General features: G+C 37.5%; 2 protein-coding genes across 8 annotated transcripts in view; both read right to left on the minus strand.

Moving 5' to 3' along the window:
• Window positions 1-10,704, minus strand: part of IL20RB (interleukin 20 receptor subunit beta) — a 46,965-nt gene extending 36,261 nt beyond the window's left edge. For 3 of the 5 annotated variants that reach the window (XM_082393478.1, XM_082393476.1, XM_082393477.1), the window contains exon 1: window positions 693-10,704. In XM_082393478.1, the coding sequence (XP_082249604.1) occupies window positions 693-808 (116 nt within the window). In that variant the 5' untranslated portion in view covers window positions 809-10,704. The remainder of the gene's footprint in view (window positions 1-692) is intronic. The other 2 variants (XM_082393480.1, XM_082393479.1) reach the window with 2 other exon arrangements.
• Window positions 10,705-10,829: 125 nt separating this feature from the next.
• Window positions 10,830-20,329, minus strand: part of NCK1 (NCK adaptor protein 1) — an 83,448-nt gene continuing 73,948 nt past the window's right edge. For all 3 annotated transcript variants that reach the window (XM_082393464.1, XM_082393465.1, XM_082393466.1), the window contains 2 exons: window positions 13,576-14,288; window positions 10,830-11,529 (listed from right to left, as the gene is read on the minus strand). In XM_082393464.1, the coding sequence (XP_082249590.1) occupies window positions 11,335-11,529; window positions 13,576-14,288 (908 nt within the window). In that variant the 3' untranslated portion in view covers window positions 10,830-11,334. The remainder of the gene's footprint in view (window positions 11,530-13,575; window positions 14,289-20,329) is intronic.

Consider the following 20,329-nt stretch of genomic DNA (forward strand, 5'->3'; position numbering starts at 1 on the left):
AAGTGCCTAGTACCTTGGTGTATTCAAATTAGAAATTTCTCTTAAATGTTATTTGACAGGAAGAAACATCAAAAGCGAAAGCTGCGATTTTAGAACAATAACATGTAGGTGCAAGCAGCCAGAAATGGAGCAGAGAAAATTATGTAATCTTACTGGCAGGCAAAATGTCCCAAACCAAAGACTTTTAAAAATGGTATGGAGTACCTGACTGCTACCTTTTCTGAAGTGACCAGGAGAGAATTCCAATTTTCATAAGTCTTGTACCCAATATTAAGGTTGCAAATTATGTCTTTTTATTCACGTGTATTTTGTTAGAATCTTTACTTAAACCTGTCCGTACAGTGAACATCTCTGAGGCACACACAGAAAGACTGAGATAATAAATATGTTGTGGCTTTTAAAACTAAATAGTAAGATAAATAACAAAATGCATGGATCTCTGCTAACCTTTAAACTATTTGTTCTGATGCTTTATCTTCCTAGATTGTTCTGTGGACATTAAGAGATTTCTAAACAGAATGCAGGCCTTTTCTTTGTGGGGACGGAGGATTAGGAGGTGAGAAACCTTTTCAAAAACAGACATAAGATGTTCTATGCATATATTGCAACCCCAAACCCTGGGAAAGTATTTTTCACCTTCTTAACCTATATTTGAGTCCCAGACTGTATGCGGTATTCTGATTCATACTTACCCACGAGCAAACAAGGAATCAAGGCGTAGGAAAACCACATGATAAGACTTGTCTCGATTTCTTCTAGAACCATTGTGAGGGTCTCTGTTTGGCAGGCTCAGTTTGACCTGGAACATTGTTTCCTTCCAGAATGAAGCACTCTTTCCATATCAGCCATCCTTGCTTCAGAACGCAGAAGTTGGAGCTGAGTCTGAGTCGCTGTAAAGCCTGAATTGTTCTGGAAAGAGGAGCCAGCCCAGACAGCTCAGAAGCGGGCTGGGCAGCACCCTCCTTTCTGCCCAAACCCAGATGTTGCATCAGGGGGTGTGGCCTAAGAGAGTTCCAGAGAAAAGATAACTCTGGGAAGCTTAAGAATCTGCATGGGGGAGATACCTGGATCATAGGCTCTGCCCTGGGGGACCCTGGTGGTCTCCAGAGGCACCCCTGGCAGTAGCAGGCAAGATTATCTAAACTTCTCATCAAATAGCTGTTTTCTTCCAAGTCTCTCTCCTGTGAGTTCATGCAAGCTAGGTACTGATTAGCTCTTTTTCTACATCTCCACTTCAAAAAAAGTAGAGAAGTTTAAAAAAATTTTTCTAAATATCTTTTATAGAGTCAGGAGGTGAAGAATATATAGCTTCATATTTGCTTGCATATGCAAAAAGAAAACCTGGAAGGAGATAGAGAAACTACCAAGATTGTTTACCTTGGGGCAAAGGGAGTGGGAATTGGGAAGACAGAGGAGAAAAATGGGAACGAGACTCCACTACATTTTGTTTGTTTGGGGATTTTTAAAAAATTGTTTTTATTGTGGTAAAATACACATAACATAAATTTACCATCTTAACCATTTTTAAGTATACAGTTCAGTGGTATCAAATGCATCCAAATTGTTGTACAATCATTACCAACATCTGTCCACGTAACTCTTTTCATCTTGTAAAACTGAAACTCTATATCCATTAAACAGTAACTCCGCCTTCTCCCCTCTCCTGGAAACCACCATTATACTTCTGTCTTTATGGTTTTTACTACTCTAAGTACCTCATATAAGTGGAATCATGCAGTACTTGTCTATCTGTGACTTGCTTATTTCACTTAGCATAATGTCCTCAAGTTTTGCCCATTTTGTAGTATATGGCAGAATTCCCTTCCTTTCTAGGGCTGAAAAATAGTCCATATACCACATTTTGCTTATCCATTCATCCATTGATGGACACTTGATTTGCTTCCACGTTTTAGCTATCGTGAATATAATGCTGCTCTGAACACAGATGTACTAATATCTCAAGACCCTGCTTTCAATTCTTGTGGGTGCTGTGTTATTTTTTATATTTTTTGATTACTGAACCATGTGAATGTATTATGGAAAACTTTATTTAAATGTTTTAAATTGGAAGGAAAATCTTATGATAGGGTTTGGCCCCTTAAAATGTCAGATATTTTAAACACTCTAAACACTCCACATGTGCGAACGCTTCAGTGGAAAGAACATGAATTTTAGAGTGCAACACATTTTGGTTCCAGTGTCAGAATTTATTTGCAATATAACCTTGGGAAAGTTACTTATTTATTCATTCAACAGACATTCACTAAGGGCTTATTATGTACTAGATCCTGGGAATTCGATAGTTCCTGCCCTCAACCAAAACCTAGTGGAGAAAATGGACATGAGAATAATCACAAATCAATACTGAAAATGAAGTGACAGAAATATTCACAAGGGAATAAAGGAGCATTAAAGAGAAACACCTAACCCAGCCTGGGTGATCAGAAAAGACTTCCTGGAGGTGACTTTGGGCTGAGTATTAAATGCTGAAAACAATCAGCCAGCCATAGCGTGTTTAGGAAACCACGAGAAGTTTGATGCAACTGGAGAGCAAGGTTGGAGTTGCAAGAAATGGGGCTCAAAGGCAGACAAAAACAGGACTCAAGAGGGAGCTTTGAATGCCTTGTTGAGGAGCTTAGAGTTTATCCTGAGTCAATGAGGGTCAAAGGAAGGGTTAAAAGCTCAAATATAATCTGTCATTCCCTGCATTTGAGCTTTAAAAAATTTATGACTAGGGTAGAGAAAATCGTGGAAGCGGCCAGACTGGAGGCAGGTGGGCCAGGAGGGAGGGATGTCGGTCAGCCAGTTGAGAGATGTTGGCTTCCACTAGGTTTTCCCATGTCTGTAGAGAAGTGACTAAATTCAAATGATGGAGGTAGAATTGACAGCTCCTAGATGTTGAGTGGATTGGAGGAGGAGGAGGCAAACATTATTTTCAGGTTCTAGGTTTGAATAACTAGGTGGATGACAGCACCTCAACCTAAATAATGTTAAGGAGGGTGGGGTGGGAGCAGGACAGGCAGGGTTGGGGATGGTACAGAAAAAGGCTGCATGTGTTCAGCTCGATACACTTGACTTTGAGGTGCTCATATGGGCAGGGGGAGTCTCCAATATTCAAATGATCTTTGTCTCAGTTTATGAGTGTCAGGGTATGGCACCACTTCCCCTATGTTCAGCATTTCAGTGGTAGCTAAGACCAGGAGGTGAGTGAGAACATTCAGGGAGAGTATGTAGATTAAAGAGATGGGTGGATACGCTCCAGGAGAAGACCTGCATTTAAAGGACCAGCACAAGCAAAATGACATAGGAAGATATAGGGGGAATAAATAGGCCAGAGAGGTGGTCCTGGAACAAACTATGGTCTTGGAAATAATGAGGGATGGAGTGATCACCAAGGGGGGTGCAGAAGAGAGTCACTGAGTAAATTATCAAAAAATGTCTCCTGGATTTACATCACCTAGAAGGTCATTTGTAATCTCAGTAAGAGGAGTTTCAGTGGAGAACTTGGATCAGAAGCTAGATAGTTGTAGGCTGAGGACTGGATGGGAAAAGTAGCGCTCTTTTAATGTGAAGGGGAAGAAAGCAACTCTATGAGCGTCGTTTTTATAAAACAATGATGCCTTGCATAATATTTGTGGGAATTAAAGAATGTAGACAAAGCACATTAGCACAGTGCCAGGAACACAGTAGGTCTTCACAAATGCTGTATTAACCATTTGTTATATTAATAATATTAACAATAAATACATTAGGGTTTATTTGCTCTGACTGGCTGGCCCTTTGTGGGCTGCCCATCTTTCACTTTGGCCCCTGGATCAGCAAAGAAAAGCTTCCAGTTGGTGACACCTATTAGAGGGTGGTCATTAAAAGCACGGGCTCTGGAGCCAGACTGGGTTGGCATTGGGGCTCTGCCACTTACTAGTTGTGTTTTTTTTGCCAAGTCTTTTAAACAATGTTTTAATGTCCTCCTCTGTAAATTGGAGACAATTATAATAGTACGTAATTCGTAGGGCTGTTGTGAGGATTATATGAGATGGTACACTTAGAACAGAATCTGGCAAAGTAAGTATACAATAAGTATTCGCTGTTTATCTTTTAACTACATCAAGGTCAAGGACACTTGCTGCATCCTCTCCTTGATCCCTGCACTCTATACACATTTCCATATATTATACGACAGACTTTCAAGGTATTGATAAAATTTGATTCCCAACTTTTCAGATGAGGACACATCTGAAATTTATTTACTGTAGATCCCAGAGCCAGTCAGGGATGGAGACAGGAATTCCAACAGAGATCTACCTAACTCCAAGTTCTTTTCACTCACCTTACTGCCTCCCAATTAGTATCAAAGGAGGGCTCACAATGTGTCTGAGGGACATAAAAGAGTTAGTGATCTAGGAGATTAGCAAAGGCTTTAGAGAACAATAGAGGACAATCCTCCATAAGGAATTCCAAGGATGTACCTATTTAGATTTGGATAGGAAAGATGTACTTGCAGTTAAGCATTCCAACTGGGAGAATGGCATGGGAAAGCCCAAGGATGGAAAAGTTGAGGAGAAAACAGACTGAGGATGAAAAGGAAAAGGAAAAGGAAAGTAAACAGAAAATGGGAGAAAGAACAAGACTCATTTAGTTATGCGATGGGGGAGGAAGGAGAGTTGTTCACCAAAACTTGAGGTCTTAAGATAGCTCCACCTGGGCATGGGTCCCTGTCAAGATGCCCCTGCCCAGCACTGCCATGTTGACAAGGCAGTACTGCCTGCCAATCCTTTACAAGCCACTGCAAAGAGAGTCTCTGACCTGGGCTCAGCACACCTCTAGGGGCACTGAGGGGTAATGCTACCTGCCTGCCACAAGCTTTTGAATGGCAGTTCCTCTCAGGACTGGTCCATGAACAAGGAACTCAGACCATCCACCTTTGCATGGGCCATGCCACTGTGTGAGAAGCTCTGGAGGGCCGTGCCTCACTTGCTAGCCCCTACCCTTGCCTGGATCCCCGACTCTGATCTTGCCTTTCTCTTCTGGCTTTGAGGAACTTCTCTTTCTACACTTTCTCATCAGCTGGTTGTGATATTTTGTCAATGCAACATGCCAAAACCAAACTATCCTCTAACCTGTTGCTGCACTTCTCAGATTAATTTCCGCTGCACTTCTCAGATTAATTTCCACAGCCTTCCAGAGTTGAAGATGATCAGTCACCTATGCCTGAAGATGAACCGCTGGAAGAACAAAGCTATTTCCTATCATAAGCAAGTATAGTCTAGAAATAGGAATTTTTTTTCCTATTACACTATTTGCTGCTTGAATATTTAATTACAGAAGGAAAAGCAAGGAGTTAAAGGTTTTTGTGGAAAAGAGTGGGGAAGGAAAAGGAGATTGATGGTCAAGGAAGAGAATCCTAAGCTCTCTGAGCCCCATAGGGCTGGGACTAGAATGAAGCAAGGGAGGCACCAGCGTGCAAAATTTCAGGCACTCACTCTTAGGGTTGTGCAAATGCAGGGTAGGTCCTGGTGCCCTGGCACAGACCACGTGGTCAATTAATTGCAATAACCCTTCCTTGCTCTACTTAGCACAAAATAGTTCTCTTCCCTTTACCAAGATTCCTAAATATCAATGTCCTGTGTTTTAGCACATCTGACATTTAATTGTAATCCACTGTCTCAATTATTACTGGTTTTTTTTTTTTTCTGCAAGTAACACAGTGTATTTAAACAGTGGAATTCTCCTTGTCATAGATTTTTCTAACTCCCGCTTCCACTGAGTCTGCTCCAGATGTAACTTTCACACACTTTCAAGCTCTGGTTTTCAGGGTTCTTACAGCCCTTTTTCAACCTCCTCTGAACAGATTTTCTTCAATTTCCTGCCTCGTTTATTGTCTGGCACCAGTGCAGAACATCAGGAATTTAACCTCCCTTAACCTCAATTCTTTCCTTAGGGTGTGATGAATTAAAACCCTTAAGTCTGTCAAACTGCCCTCCTTCCTGTAGTTATAACTGATTCTTTTCTATGTGACATTCCCCAACAACTCCTCCTAAGATGTAGAATCAGGCCTTATTCAGAATAGTCCTTTGTAGTTAAAAGTTCCATGTTTAAATAAAATACCATTTTATTCAATTCTAAAATTTGAAAACCAGAAACAATGCCCTGTAAGTGAAGATCTTAATAATTTTCAAATGATTTTGATTGCTGTATTTTCAGTCATTCACTGGTTTAATCCTAGTCATCAGTGATTCTATTGAGTGAAGCACACAATATGCTCAAAGTCCGTTTTATGAGGCCTCCTTTGACCATCCTATATAAATTAACACCCCACTCTCACTCTCCGACCTCATCTTGCTCTGTTTTTCCTTCATAGCACTTCTCCATTAGGCATTACATCACTAGAAATGAAAGTTTTAGGACAGCTTTTGGACAAATTTGTCCATTTTCTTCACTATCATTTTGCTAGGTTAGAAGAGTCTGGCACCTATGCAATCAAACATTTGAGGTGAGGTGGTTGGATGGGTGGTTGAAGGATAAATATCTCCAAAAGCAAAACAAAGACACAAAATCATACACATAGATATAACCGTTCAAAAGGTATTTTTCTCATCTTGACGCCAAGTGATCAGCATACGTGCTGATGAAATCAGTACTTGTCTTCTACAACATCCCCCTTATCTATAGTCTAGAAACCATATCAAAACAAGTATATGTTTGGCATTACTTGTTCCAAGAAAAGACATGCTTATTCAGGGATCACTAATTTCTTCTACAAATGCTCAAAAAAAACATAAATTTAATAACCATTCCGGTATTTAACCTAAAACAGACACTTTAGTCTCATTCTGGACTCCACCTGTCTCCATAATTTCCCGAAAGCTATCTGCAAATGTTCTACATAATTTCTGAGCCTAGAGATTTAAAGCAACTAAATACCTTAACTACCTTAGATGTCTATTCTTAATTGTCTATTTATGTTTGTTTTCCTGTTCCAGAGTCATTATCATTCCATGAGGTACAAGAAAACATGGAGAGGAAATTGAGTACTCTTTGTCTTGTCTTCTTTGTAGTTATACCTACAAATAAAATTTGCAACATTATTTCAAAATACTGAGACCAGCTTTCCCTGGAGCTTTAAAAATAGCTTAAAAAAGTAATTTGAGTGGCAACATTTAGAAAATCAGCCAGTCCAATAGGTAAATTAAATGTTTGTGTGAATCCTTTGTAGGCATCAGGCCTATTCTGAAGTATTTGAGATAATGAAAGTGCACCGGCCAACAAACATACCCTCAAAAAGACACTGTGGTTTAAAACATTTACCTTCGTGAACACTGCCAATAATAACAAAAACTCCTCCTCCTGCTCTTCAAAACCTCACCAAGCCCAGTTTATGTTCTACTCATTAAACAAGTCTCAGCAAACTGTATACTTTCAAATCAAAAGAACCCCTCATTAGTAAACAAAAAAAAAATATTTCTTTGGTCATTTGGTTTTAGGTCATGTAACAGCAAAAAACTAGGGTGTGGAGTATGCACAGTATGCTGGTCTGTAAGAGTTCAGAAGATGACAGTTGAGTCATATAAACTTGCTAAACCAATAGAACCAGTTTATCAGAAGAGAGAAGCTTCCTACTTTGCCTTGCAATAGAATAAAATACAGGTTTTCCCCAGAAGCAGTAATATGGCATTTTCAAAAAGTTCATTGGATGCTGTTCAAAACATAAAATGAGGATGTCATCTATCCTACATCAAATGTACTTTAAGTTAGAAGCAACCTCAGTTGTGAAGCCATTCGAAAACAGTTAAAGGATGTATATAAATACAGGATTACAAAGGATCTCCTTTTCTTCTAGCAGAATATTAAAGTGGAAAAGTTAAAGCATGCTGTAATGCTACATCCCTAATTTATTGATTTGGACATTGCACCTCAAGTATTTCTGCAAAATGGTAAGTTTCCAGATAACTCCAAGTTACAGGAAAAACAGCGAGTTAACAGTAACTGCATTTGGAGACTTGGAACTAGGGGGATAAAAGCTGGGAAAGAGCCTCTTTTACACTTTTTTAAAAACCGTATGTATTGGTTAAAAAAAGGGAAGCATCCATACCATCTGATGCCTTCCGGGAATTCAAATTTAGTATTATCAGCTTCTCATTTTTCAGGGGAAACCAGGATTCTGAATTTTATGTGAAATCCCCCAATTTTAAAATGTTAACAATTATTTTAAGCATTGTGGGTTGAACTGTATTGGTTGTATCCTGAACAGGGCACCTTGCAAGATGGGAGAAGGGTAATGGTGGTGAGTTTTGGACTTCTCAACAGCAAAAAAAGTGGCTGGGCTTGCCCAGAGAAGAGATGCCTTTTCCTAATTCTCACAATGTACCTACACAGACAGTAGTGGCCCTGCTTCTTGCCATCTCTGGATTAGATGATAGAATTAAAGCATTAAAGCTAGAGATAACTTACGTGCCACTGATCTATCCACATATCTGAGGATAACATCATTCTAACAACCCAAGTTGCTCATCTGCTAGGCTTTTTATTCTTCCAGCAATGGCAGTGGATTGCACTTAGGCCTTCTGATTTTAAGTGATATGTCTGCGACACACCATCTTTAATAGTGCCAGGTGCCTGTGTTACTGTGTATAGTCCAAGATGTGTAATATATTTTTGTGAATATGTATGCAGCTGAACTTAAGGACTTATGACCAAATAACAGATACAGCAGCAATAGCTTTTTGTCATTGAGTTTATATAAAGTTCTGAAAATTCTTCTTACAAGATTTTGGAGAAGTTATTTGTAGAATTATTTGTAGAAGTGGGTTGGGCAGGGTTATGTGTATTATGAATATTTAAATTGATAGCTAAGCATCTCCTCACAGGTGGAAGAAAACTACTGTAATACTGCTCTTCCCAGGATTTTCCTCCTTATCTAAAAACAAGCACACAGAAGCCAATGTGTCACAATATAGAGTGTATCAGGCTGGGAATAAGGAAACCTGGCTTCCAATACAAGTCCTGCTACTAGCTAGCTATGTAGATGTTTTCTAAGATGGTTCTAGTTCTTAAGAAAATTAATTCATGCTTTTAAAAAACAGCCATTGATGTAAAGATGGGTTTTAAGACTTTTTAAAAATTGATAAAATGTTGAAGTAGAAAATTAAGTAGTTCCCAGTGAGGTTTCATCTCACATAACAGGAGGAGCACACAATAACCATTATTGGCACACATGGACTATCTAGGAATTCCCTAGTTATTATAAATCTAATTATGGCACAGAAATATGCATTCTGCTTCCAGTGTTACTCCATTCCTAGCTACTTTCTCAAAATCCTTAACATCAGCTCTGCAGGGTTTGCTATAAATAGCTCATGTCTGTGATACAAAGTAGTAATTGAATTGCTCCCCTTTTTTTTTAAACAAATATCCATTTTTTAAATAAGGAAGACTGGGGGGTGGGGACCACAAAGAGGTGGAGAATAAAAAGAAAGCATCATCAAATGGTTTGTTTAAAATTAAAAAATGTTTGCTACATAGTCATTTTACAACTACTTTAAAACTATTTTCCTCAATTTATATTCAAGTGATTTTACAGCAAAAAAGGTAAGAATACATGACTTTTGTTTCCATTAAACTTGCCTACTAATAATCATCTTAACAAACAAAGGGGGGCTGAGGAAGATAATGAAATATGAACTAAAAGGCTTTAAAAGCAGATGTAATGAAGATAGAAAATTGTACGATGTCTATATCTGCTAACTCCTATTGCTTAGTGGGAGAAGTCAGGGCTGCCACCCAGTGGCAATGTAAGTCTTTAAATGACTTGAAGATTTCGAGAATTAAAAAAACATTTAAAATAAAACAAATTAAAAAAAACAAAATCAAAAACCTCATGAATTAGACAACTTCAATTTTAGAATCAGTTAATTCTGGTGTCTTAAATGTCTGTTCATAACATATTAAAGAATGGAAACATTCATTTGCTTAGGCAGCATTGGGGAAATTTTTTTAAATCTCATGACTTTCTACTATTTACTAAGTTATGTGGTTTTAGTAAGTATTTTCTATTAAAATATTGAAGGTACTTTGCTTAAATTAAATCTCCAGAATTTATAGTGGGGGGAAAAGCTGTGACCATAAAATATAACTGGTTTTCTTCTGTGATGTACAGAAATAGATTAAATACGCTACAGTAGCCTCTCATCCATACACCCAAACTTCTGCTTGATGAACAAAAACTTAATAGAAGCATCTGCAAAAATAAGATTCTAAAAATAATTTTCTCTAACCATTAGCACATCACATCTTTTCCTCAGGTATACATCAATTTTAGTGTCCCAGTCAATAAAATTCAAAGCTGAAAGAAGAAAATGAGAATAGTAGAAATATTATTCCTGATAATTACTGATTTTTTTTTTTGGTGGGGTTGGGGAGAACCAAGTATCTCATTGCCTCTTACTTCTTCAAAATTGGGCCATAGCTTTTTTCACACTGACACAGATATAACATATTCAAAAACAAGATGCTTTGGTAAAATAACACTAGGGGAAAAAAATAACACTAGAGCATCCATTTACAGTTTGAAAAGCTAAATATCTCAGAGACTGTTTTGTTCTCTTGAATAATTAGATGAGAGAGAAGCACCAAAGGGGGGGGGGGGGGAAATCTTAGGAATTTAGAGATTTTTGTTTCCAACAGTTGTAAATTTAAATTGTACAAGATATGTTTTCTAACCTATGTCCCGTATGTTTTGCTTTACACTGAAGACAACAAATGAATTTTGAAAAATGACAGACACAACATACTTGATATTTACAATGGCTTGTGACAAATATAATACCTGAAAATAATTTCTAATTTTCCATTTATTATTGCTATTTAGTCACAGAAAAGATTAACAACTCTCCACGAAATTTATTTTAGCATATGCCATATATTGATATAATTGATATAATAATTTTATATGAAGAGAACCATTGCAGAAGTAACTAAGGTGGTGCCCTTACAAGGAAATAAAGGAAAGGCAATAAAGAAATTCTTCCATATAAAGACTTTCGATCTGCATCATTTTTTCAAAATATAAAACCTTAATATTAGAAGCAAAGAGAAAAAGAGCAAAAAAAACAATAAAACAAAAGACCAAGGATAAGGAATTGCTCTATGCAGATGTTTGGCATATGTAGTATATATGTATGGACTGAGTTATAATAAAAATACTTATGTATTATAGTCAATTTTCATATAGAGTTAGAAACAGCAATTTCCAATCAAGCATGACTGGACTGATATTTTCTCAGTCTTCAATTACATGACGAATTACAACTGTATAGCAGTCACTTCTGGTCAGCAGTATCATGATAAATGCTTGATAAGATACAATTTTTCTCCTTGTTCACTTGTAAAAATTGGTGCCTTTTTGTAATGTTCTACAAGTTCTTCCATGGTGCTGAATTTACGCTGCCCAATGCAGTAGACAGTCTCTTTTAGTTGGACTTTAAAATGCTTGTTTTTCCCTTGTGCTTTTAGTGATACTGAAAAATCATTTGGCTAAAAGAGAAAAAAATTTTGAAAGACATCTATTAGCATTTTTATATGAAACTGATAACAGCTAAAATGTGAGCACTTTAAGTACTAGGCACAATACTCAATTATTTACATGAATTATCTCCTTTATGCCTCAAAACAAACCCATTTTACAGATGAAAAAAAATCAAGGCTGAAGAGAAGCTAAGTTGCCTAAGATCATCCATCTAGTTAACAAAAGAGCCAGGATTCAAATCGAAGCAGCCACACTATGAAGTCTCTTAACTAATATGCTCTACCTAACACCAGGGCAAATCCTTTAGTTTAACATCTGAAGCATAAAAACTATCTTCTCTCTATTCAAACTACTGGAGAGACATAGGAGAAAATCCAAGACATCCACCCCTTTTCAATTAGTAGCTAACAGTAGCTGTCTTACAGAGTAGCTGATGTAATACTCTGCAATCTCAAAGATGAAGGACACAAAAATGAGAACTAATTTAAACTCTAATAAGAGGTCATAAACTCAAATGCCTATAAGGGGCAAAAAAGAAATGTAAACAATGGCCAGGGTGGCTATATAGGGGGAACAACAGTACATGGCCAATCTAAAGGAGGTGGCCACTTAGCTGCAATTGTTGCCTTGTAGGAATACGGCTCAACATTGACAGGCCTTCCAATTTTAAAAGGGAAATCTGATGTCTAAATTCTTATACTAAATCTCCCAATATTTAAAAACTGACAATGAATTCAAATGTTTAAAAACACTGTGCAGGTCAAATGAAATATGCCTATTTGAGACCTCTACTTTAAAAATTCTACTACTAAAATTAATGGTATATTTTGGATAATATCTATGCTCAATTACCCACAAGAAAATATACAGTATTTTGCAGTCAAGCTACTTTCTTAGGTTTTTTTTTTTTTTTAACCTAACACTCTTTTGAATAGTCTATATCAACCTCTTATACAGTTACTGCCAAAGTTTCAAACAGTGGGTTTCTTGGAAACATCTTATGGTTATTTACCACCCACTCCAAGGTCACTCCCTTCTAATCCTTCTGCCCACTGCTTGTCCTAGAAAGTAGGGCCCGGTCAGGCATCTAACAGAAAACAAATCCCACCACTCTTCCCTATCATCAATCACCTTCTTTCCGAGGGGTTATGTACAGGCCCCCATTTCCCGAACTTCACATCAGGCAGTTCAATTAATTTCAATCTCGCCCTCTCATCTTTCCCACCCCCCACCCCTTAAACACACACACACACACACACACAGACACACACACACCACTCAGGTTTTCTTCTTTCTTTCAACCTTCTGTACAATCATACGTTAACTTTTGTACAAATACATGTACACAAAAAACGCCAATACTAGTCATGAAAAGTAGTGATATCCTTTATCAAGGAAAAATAAAGGCCATTTTTAAGGGAAATGAGTATTGCCAAATTCTAAAATCCTACATAGTACCCAAAAGAGCCCACATAACTATTTTCTTAGCAATTTTTACGGTTTTACAGTTTTATTGGTTTACTAGTATTGGAACAGAATTTATCTTTTATTGCAAATGCACTTCAAATACAGTGCATGTTCAAATGGGTTTCTGAGGTACATAAGAGTGTATTCCAACTTCCAAACAAGCAATTTATTAAAAAAAGCAAATATCAATTTTTTAAATTCAGGGATTTCCTTTATTGTAAGGATGACAGTTTATCCATTATGCAATTTAAGAAATGTTTTCCCAGTTTAGTCTACTGCATTGTTCTACTCTCAGTGAAGAAACCAGTGTTCAATTTGCTCCATTTTTCAGTTTGATGCAAAAGAAAATATTTCAGGAAGGCAATACCAACAGAACTAGACAAAGCTAAATAATCCAGTGTAGGGCTATATATTACTAAAAATAAATACACTTGGAAAGAACACTGACTTTCACTAAGAAACTTTACATATTTTAACAAATATACTACCTGGTTAATTTTAGGGAAGCCACTTAACTTCTCTAATCTTCTATTTATTTTTTTAATACTCAGAGTTCTATTTCCATTTACCTTTGAAAACCAACTTACCGAAGATTCACTATCACGAATGAGGAAATCACCTTCATGCCCTCTTTCATTTAATGCCATTTCTGCTTGGTGCCTGGTGACTTTCCCATAATACCACGGATTGCCAGCAAACTTTCCAGTGAGTGAAGGCCTAATGTAATCACACTGTGGAGGCGATGGTTCCAAACCTGAGGTTAATGGATTATTCTGCATAATGGTAACATAGTTTTTCGGCACCAGACCAACCATTCCATTGATCTTCCTGCATTTCCACCACTCAGGGTCATTTTCAGGTTTTTCAATAACATCCATTACATCGCCTTTCTCAAAATTAAGTTCTTCATCATTGGATGAGCTGAATGGGTAAAGAGCCTGTACCACATGTAACACTTGCCCAGTATTTAGGTTACTGACGACTGCTGCTAATTTCTCTGACAAAGAACCCACATGGTCACCCAAAGGGCTGTCGCCTTCCTCAGTCACATAGTTTGAAGGGAACCATCCAACATGTCCATTGTAGCTACCCCGCCACCACCCATCACTGCATTTCTCCATGACGATCACCTTTGTCCCTTTTATCAATGACAATTCATCCTCTCTCTCTGCCATGTAGTTAAATTTTACATAAGCAGGCATGTTGAGGTCATACAGACGTTCCCCTGGGTCAACAAAGCTATCATCAGCAGGAGATGCAGAATCTGGCACACTAGGTTTTCTTTTCACTTTTCCAATGCCTGTTTAAATAAAAAAGGGTAATGAGAATATAAAACAATGATAATCAAAAACACCAATTTATTCATTATTAAGAAAGGATCTTCAATTCTGTAATTCTTTCAAGCCTTTTAACTAAGATAACAAATTCCATCCTTCCTTCCTTCCTCCCTCCCTCTCACTCTTTCTCTTTACATCCTCACGACTTATACATAAAGGCTCCAGCAAACCCGTATTCTTCTTGTTTTACTTTATTAACTGAGATTCTATTAACTTGCTGTATAGAAATAAAACAGTAACTTAAATTACAATTTGATATGCAATATAAAATTGTACTTATATCTAGGTAATCCTCCCATTTGCTTTCTTAGTTCCCAAGACCCAGGTTGCTCTATTTACCTCATGTTTATTTTAAAATAATATACTATTTACTTGCTTGTCTGCCTTCACCCATTTCACACATAGCCACCACAACAGCAGAAACTTTTGCTGACTTTGTTCATGGATATAATCCCAAGGATCTCATACAGTGCTTAGTACACAGGAGATGCTGAATATATATTTGTTAAAAGAATGAAAAAAATAACCAAATGGTATTATCAGCACAAATGTATGCTACAGCAACTTTAGTCAGGCATTTTCACCGCTGCTCACTTCTTAGCACATGATTTTGTGTTCTACTTTTACTGAGAAAACTAAGGCATTCCTAGGTAAAATTTCTCAAATACTTTCTATCTCAAAATTCTTTCTCATTATCCTTACTCTTTTTCTTCTCCCAAGTTCCCAACCTCTGATCCTTCTGGGTTCTTAATACCTACCATCTTTCTTGCCTCTTTTTGGGACTCTTGGCCATCCTTGTTTCCCTCCCACTCACTCCCTTCTATTGTCTAAAAACACATTTAGATCACTTTTATTCCAAAATAAAGTTACTTCAACTCTGCTATTGTTTTTTAACTACATCATTCTTTATAAAACTGTCTTCCCTTTTTCCTTCAACTTTTTCACCACTCACTCACTCTTAACGCCTTATAATCTGGTTCTCTATCTCCACCAAAACTACTCAATTAAAACTGTCATCTCGGGGGCTTCCCTGGTGGTGCAGCGGTTGAGAGTCTGCCTGCCGATGCAGGGGACACGGGTTCGAGCCCTAGTCCGGGAAGATCCCACATGCCGCGGAGCAACTGGGCCCGTGAGCCACAAATACTGAGCCTGCGTGTCTGGAGCCTGTGCTCCGCAACAAGAGGCCGCGACAGTGAGGGGCCCGCGCACCGCGATGAAGAGTGGCCCCCGCTCGCCACAACTGGAGAAAGCCCTCGCACAGAAAATAAGACCCAACACAGCCATAAAGAAAGAAAGAAAGAAAGAAAGAATTGGTTTAAAAAAAAAAAAAAAAAACTGTCATCTCTTCACTGCCAAATCATTCCCTTTTAGAGCCCTCGGTCTTTTCAAACTCTCTATACAGCAACGAAGATCACAGATAACTCTGTACAACATTTTCTCCTTCTTTAATTTCCCCAAGAGTCTCCTGTTTTCCCTACTGACCTGTTTAAATATTCTTGTGTTCTTCTGTCTGGGCTCCTCTAAACCTTGTTATAAAATTGCATTGTACTTGGTTACTTGTCCATCTAATAAAGGAGTGAGTTTCCTGGGGGCAGTAACTTGGATCTTATTACCTTGTATCTCCAGCACTTAGCAGTAACTATACTAGTAGCAGGAACAAAGTGAATGTTTGCTGAAAGAACAAGTGAATGATTCCTTTGTTGAAAGTGTTTCCCAAGATGCCATGCTTGGACTTAGCCTCTGCTTCAAGGAAATCATACACTTTCACTTTCTATAACTTCTGCATAGAAGGTTCCAAGGTCTCTTTGTAGCTCTAAGCTGGAATTCAAGCATTACAATTCCAACTGTCACTAGACATCTACAGAATGAATGTACCATCAGCACCTCAAATACAACCTCCATGTCCAAATAAAAATAACCTCTCCAAGATCCATAAATCAACTAACTCCCTCCCTCCCAATTTCCTTCCTTCTGGTTAATGCTGTATCATCATCATGAAAAATTCATACATCAGGGATTTCTGGCACAGCGGGGAACTCTAGGGTTCCATCCCTCCAAAAGAGTAATTAATGAGCTGGCGAATACTGTCAAAATCAAGTTTTGCGGAATTCCAGAATCTAGTAAAAAACTTATAAAAACTAGCTAGGCTTAGTGAATAAAGAAGCTGCTGCTTTGTAGTAGGAGAGCACTGTAGCATTTTAAGCTGCCTGCCTAATATCTCTTAAATCCCAAATCAGCGGTAGCTGTGAGGATAGCAAACTGAACTCCTAATGCCAGACAGAACAATATAGATATTATTCACAAAGAATTGTAATTGTGCATTTCAACCTATCTGGAAGCTACCTGAAGGACCGGCACAATGGCTTGCCTTGGTTTCACCTGACTTGGAGCATTCCCAGGGCTAGGATGTTTTCTGATGAAATCATTTAATTGATGCAGCAGACTGGTATAAGAAACAACAACTAGGATAAGAAACAGATAAAAAATCCTAGGAAGGAAAAGTTTGAGTAAGGATGCACGTGGGGTAATAAGGGCTTTGAAAAGCCCCTGTGTATACCAGAAAATCAAGAAAGCCACACACATAGCCAGAACTGGCACTTGTTCAGCAAAGGCCTGAGAAGACCCCGAGCTTTCACCTATTGCTGACCTTCAAGCTCTGAAGAAGCAGTAAGTAAAGGCTAAGGAAGAGTTGCAAATGGCCTGGCTAAGTGTTGAAAGAGGGTTTTTTTTCTTTTTCTTTTGGTTTCACGTGTTTAAGAAAACTCTTTCAAAACACTAGCTGACAACTAAGCAAAAGAACACATTTCAGTGGTCATACAATGACACAGACTTTATAAAAATAGTTTAGAAAAGTCACTAAACAAGCAAACAAAACAACCACAATAAGGAGCAACAACAAACCCTAGGGACAAGGTAGAATCTGATGCTGAAAGAAAAAAGTATCAATCAAGAATTCCATGTCCATATATATACACTATCAAACGTAAAATAGATAGCTAGTGGGAAGCAGCCGCATAGCAGAGGGAGATCAGCTCAGTGCTTTGTGACCACCTAGAGGGGTGGGATAGGGAGGGTGGGAGGGAGGGAGATGCAAGAGGGAAGAGATATGGGGACATATGTATATGTATAACTGATTCACTTTGTTATAGAGCAGAAACTAACACACCATTGTAAAGCAATTATACTCTAATAAAGATGTTAAAAAAAAAAAAAAAAGAATTCCATGTCCAGCAAAACTGTCCTTTAAAACTGAAGAAGTTAAGATACTCCCAAGGTAAACAAAAACTGAAGGAATTTGTCACACTACACGTGTGCTACAAAAAACGCTAAAGAGAGTCCTCCAGGCAGAGATGAAAGGACACTGAAGTCATATGAAGAACAGTGGTAAAGGTAGCTACACTGTAAATATAAAAACCAGTTACGTTTTTAGCTTGTAAGTCCTCTTTTATTCCTATATGATTTAAGATGCAAATATATAAAACGGTAATTTCAAATCTAGGTTAATGGACACACAATGTATAAAGACAAAACTATAAAAGAGCAGATTTTTGTATACTATTGAAGCTAAATTTGCGTTACTTCAAACTTGACTGTTAAAAAGTTAAGATGCTAATTGTAATCCACAGGATAATCACTAAGAAAAAAACTAAACACATTGAAAAAGAAATGAGAAGGGAAACAAAATGTACATCATAATAAAATCAATTATATGCAAACGAAGCAACTGACAAAGGAGTAATCTCCAAAATATACAAGCAGTTAATGCAGCTCAATATCAAAAAAACAAACAACCCAATCCAAAAATGGGCAGAAGACCTAAACAGACATTTCTCCAAAGAAGACATACAGATTGCCAACAAACACACAAAAAGATGCTCAACATCACTAATCACTAGAGGAATGCAAATCAAAACCACAATGAGGTATCACCTCACACCAGTCAGAAAGGCCATCATCAAAAAAATCTGCAAACAATAAATGCTGAAGAGGGTGTGGAGAAAAGGGAATCCTCCTGCACTGTTGGTAGGAATGTAAATTGATACAGCCACTATGGAAAACAGTATGGAGGTTCCTTAAAAAACTAAAAATAGAACTACCATATGACCCAGCCATCCCACTGCTGGGCATATACCCTGAGAAAACCATAACTCAAAAAGATACATGTACCACAATGTTCACTGCAGCACACTATTTACCATAGCTAGGACATGGAAGCAACCTAAATGTCCATCAACAGATGAATGGATAAAGATGATGTCACTCATATATACAATGGAATATTACTCAGCCATAAAAAGGAACGAAATTGAGTTATTTGTAATGAGGTGGATGGACCCAGAGTCTGTCATACAGAGTGAAGTAAGTCAGAAAGAGAAAAACAAATACCGTATGCTAATGCACTTATATGGAATCTAAAAAAAATGGTGCTGATGAACCTAGTGGCAGGCAGGGCAGGAATAAAGATGCAGACGTAGAGAACTGACTTGAGGACACAGCAGGGGAAGGGGAAGCTGGGATAAAGTGAGAGAGTAGCACTGACATATATACACTACCAAATGTAAAATGGATGGCTAGTGAGAAGCTGCTGCATAGCACAGGGAGATCAGCTTGATGCTTTGTGATGACCTAAGGGGTGGGTTAGGGAGGGTGGGAGGGAGGCTGAAGAGGGAGGGGATATGAGGATATATATATACATACAGCTGATTCACTTTGTTGTACAGCAGAAACTAACACAACGTTGTAAAGCAGTTATACTCCAATTAAGATATGAAAAAAAATCAATTATAAAAGGCAGTAATAAAAGAATTGAGGGGAAAAAAGGTATAAGACATATAGAAAAACAAACAGCAAAGTATCAGAAGGCCTTCCTTACCAGTAATTTCTTGAAATGTTGGATTAAAAGGTGAAGGTTGGCAGAATGGATTAAAAAAATATGATCCAACACTATGCTATCTGTAAGACACTAACTTCCAATCCAAAGATGCAAACAGGCTTGAAAGTGAAAGGATGCAAAAAGACATTCCATGAAAACGGTAACAAAAGAGAGCACAGACTTTAAGACAAAAATTGTTACAGGAGACAAAGGACATTATATGTTGATAAGAAGTCAATCCATGAGGAAGATTTAACAATTATAGATATATACACACCTAACAACAGAGCCGCAAGACATATAATAAAGCAAAAACTAACAGAATTAAAGGGAGAAATTGACAGTTCTACAATATAGTTGGAGATTTCAATACCTCACTTTCAGTAATGGATAGAACAAAAGACCATGAAACTGAAATCATATAAAATATCTTCTCTGACCACAGTGGAATGAAATTCAGAATCAGTAACAGAAAGGAAAACTGGAAAATTTACAAATATATGGAAATTAATCAACACACCCAAACAACTAGTAGGTCAAAGAAAAAATTACAGGTGAGATTAGAAAATACATTGAGATAAATGAAAATGAAAACACAATATACTAAAACCTATAGGCTACAGCAAAAGCAGTGCTCACAGGGAAATTTATAGCTCTACCAGCTTACATTAAAAAAGAAAATCAATCTCAAATCAATAACCTAACTTTACTGCTTAAAGAACTAAAAAAAGATCAAGCAGAAGCTAGCAGAAGGAAGGAAATAATAAAGATTAGAGCACAGGTAAACACAAAGAGTACAGAAAAACAACAAAGAAACAATGAAACCTTTGAAAACATCAAAACTGACAAATCTTTAGCGAGACTGACCAAGAAAAAAAAGAGAAAAGACTTAAATTACTAAACTGAATTACTAGACATTACTAGAAACCTTAAAGAAATAAAAGAATACTACAAACAACTATATGCCAATAAATTAGAAAACCTACATGAAAAGAAAAAATTGCTAGAAACACACAAACTACCAAAAATGACTCAAGAAGAAACAGAAAATGTGGATAGACTTATAAGAAGTAAAAGACTGAATCAGTAATCAACACTTCTCAACAAGGAAAGGCCCAGAACCAGATAACT

The sequence above is a fragment of the Balaenoptera borealis genome, assembly GCF_965194805.1.
Source record: "Balaenoptera borealis genome assembly, chromosome: 5".
Lineage (NCBI taxonomy): Eukaryota > Metazoa > Chordata > Mammalia > Artiodactyla > Balaenopteridae > Balaenoptera > Balaenoptera borealis.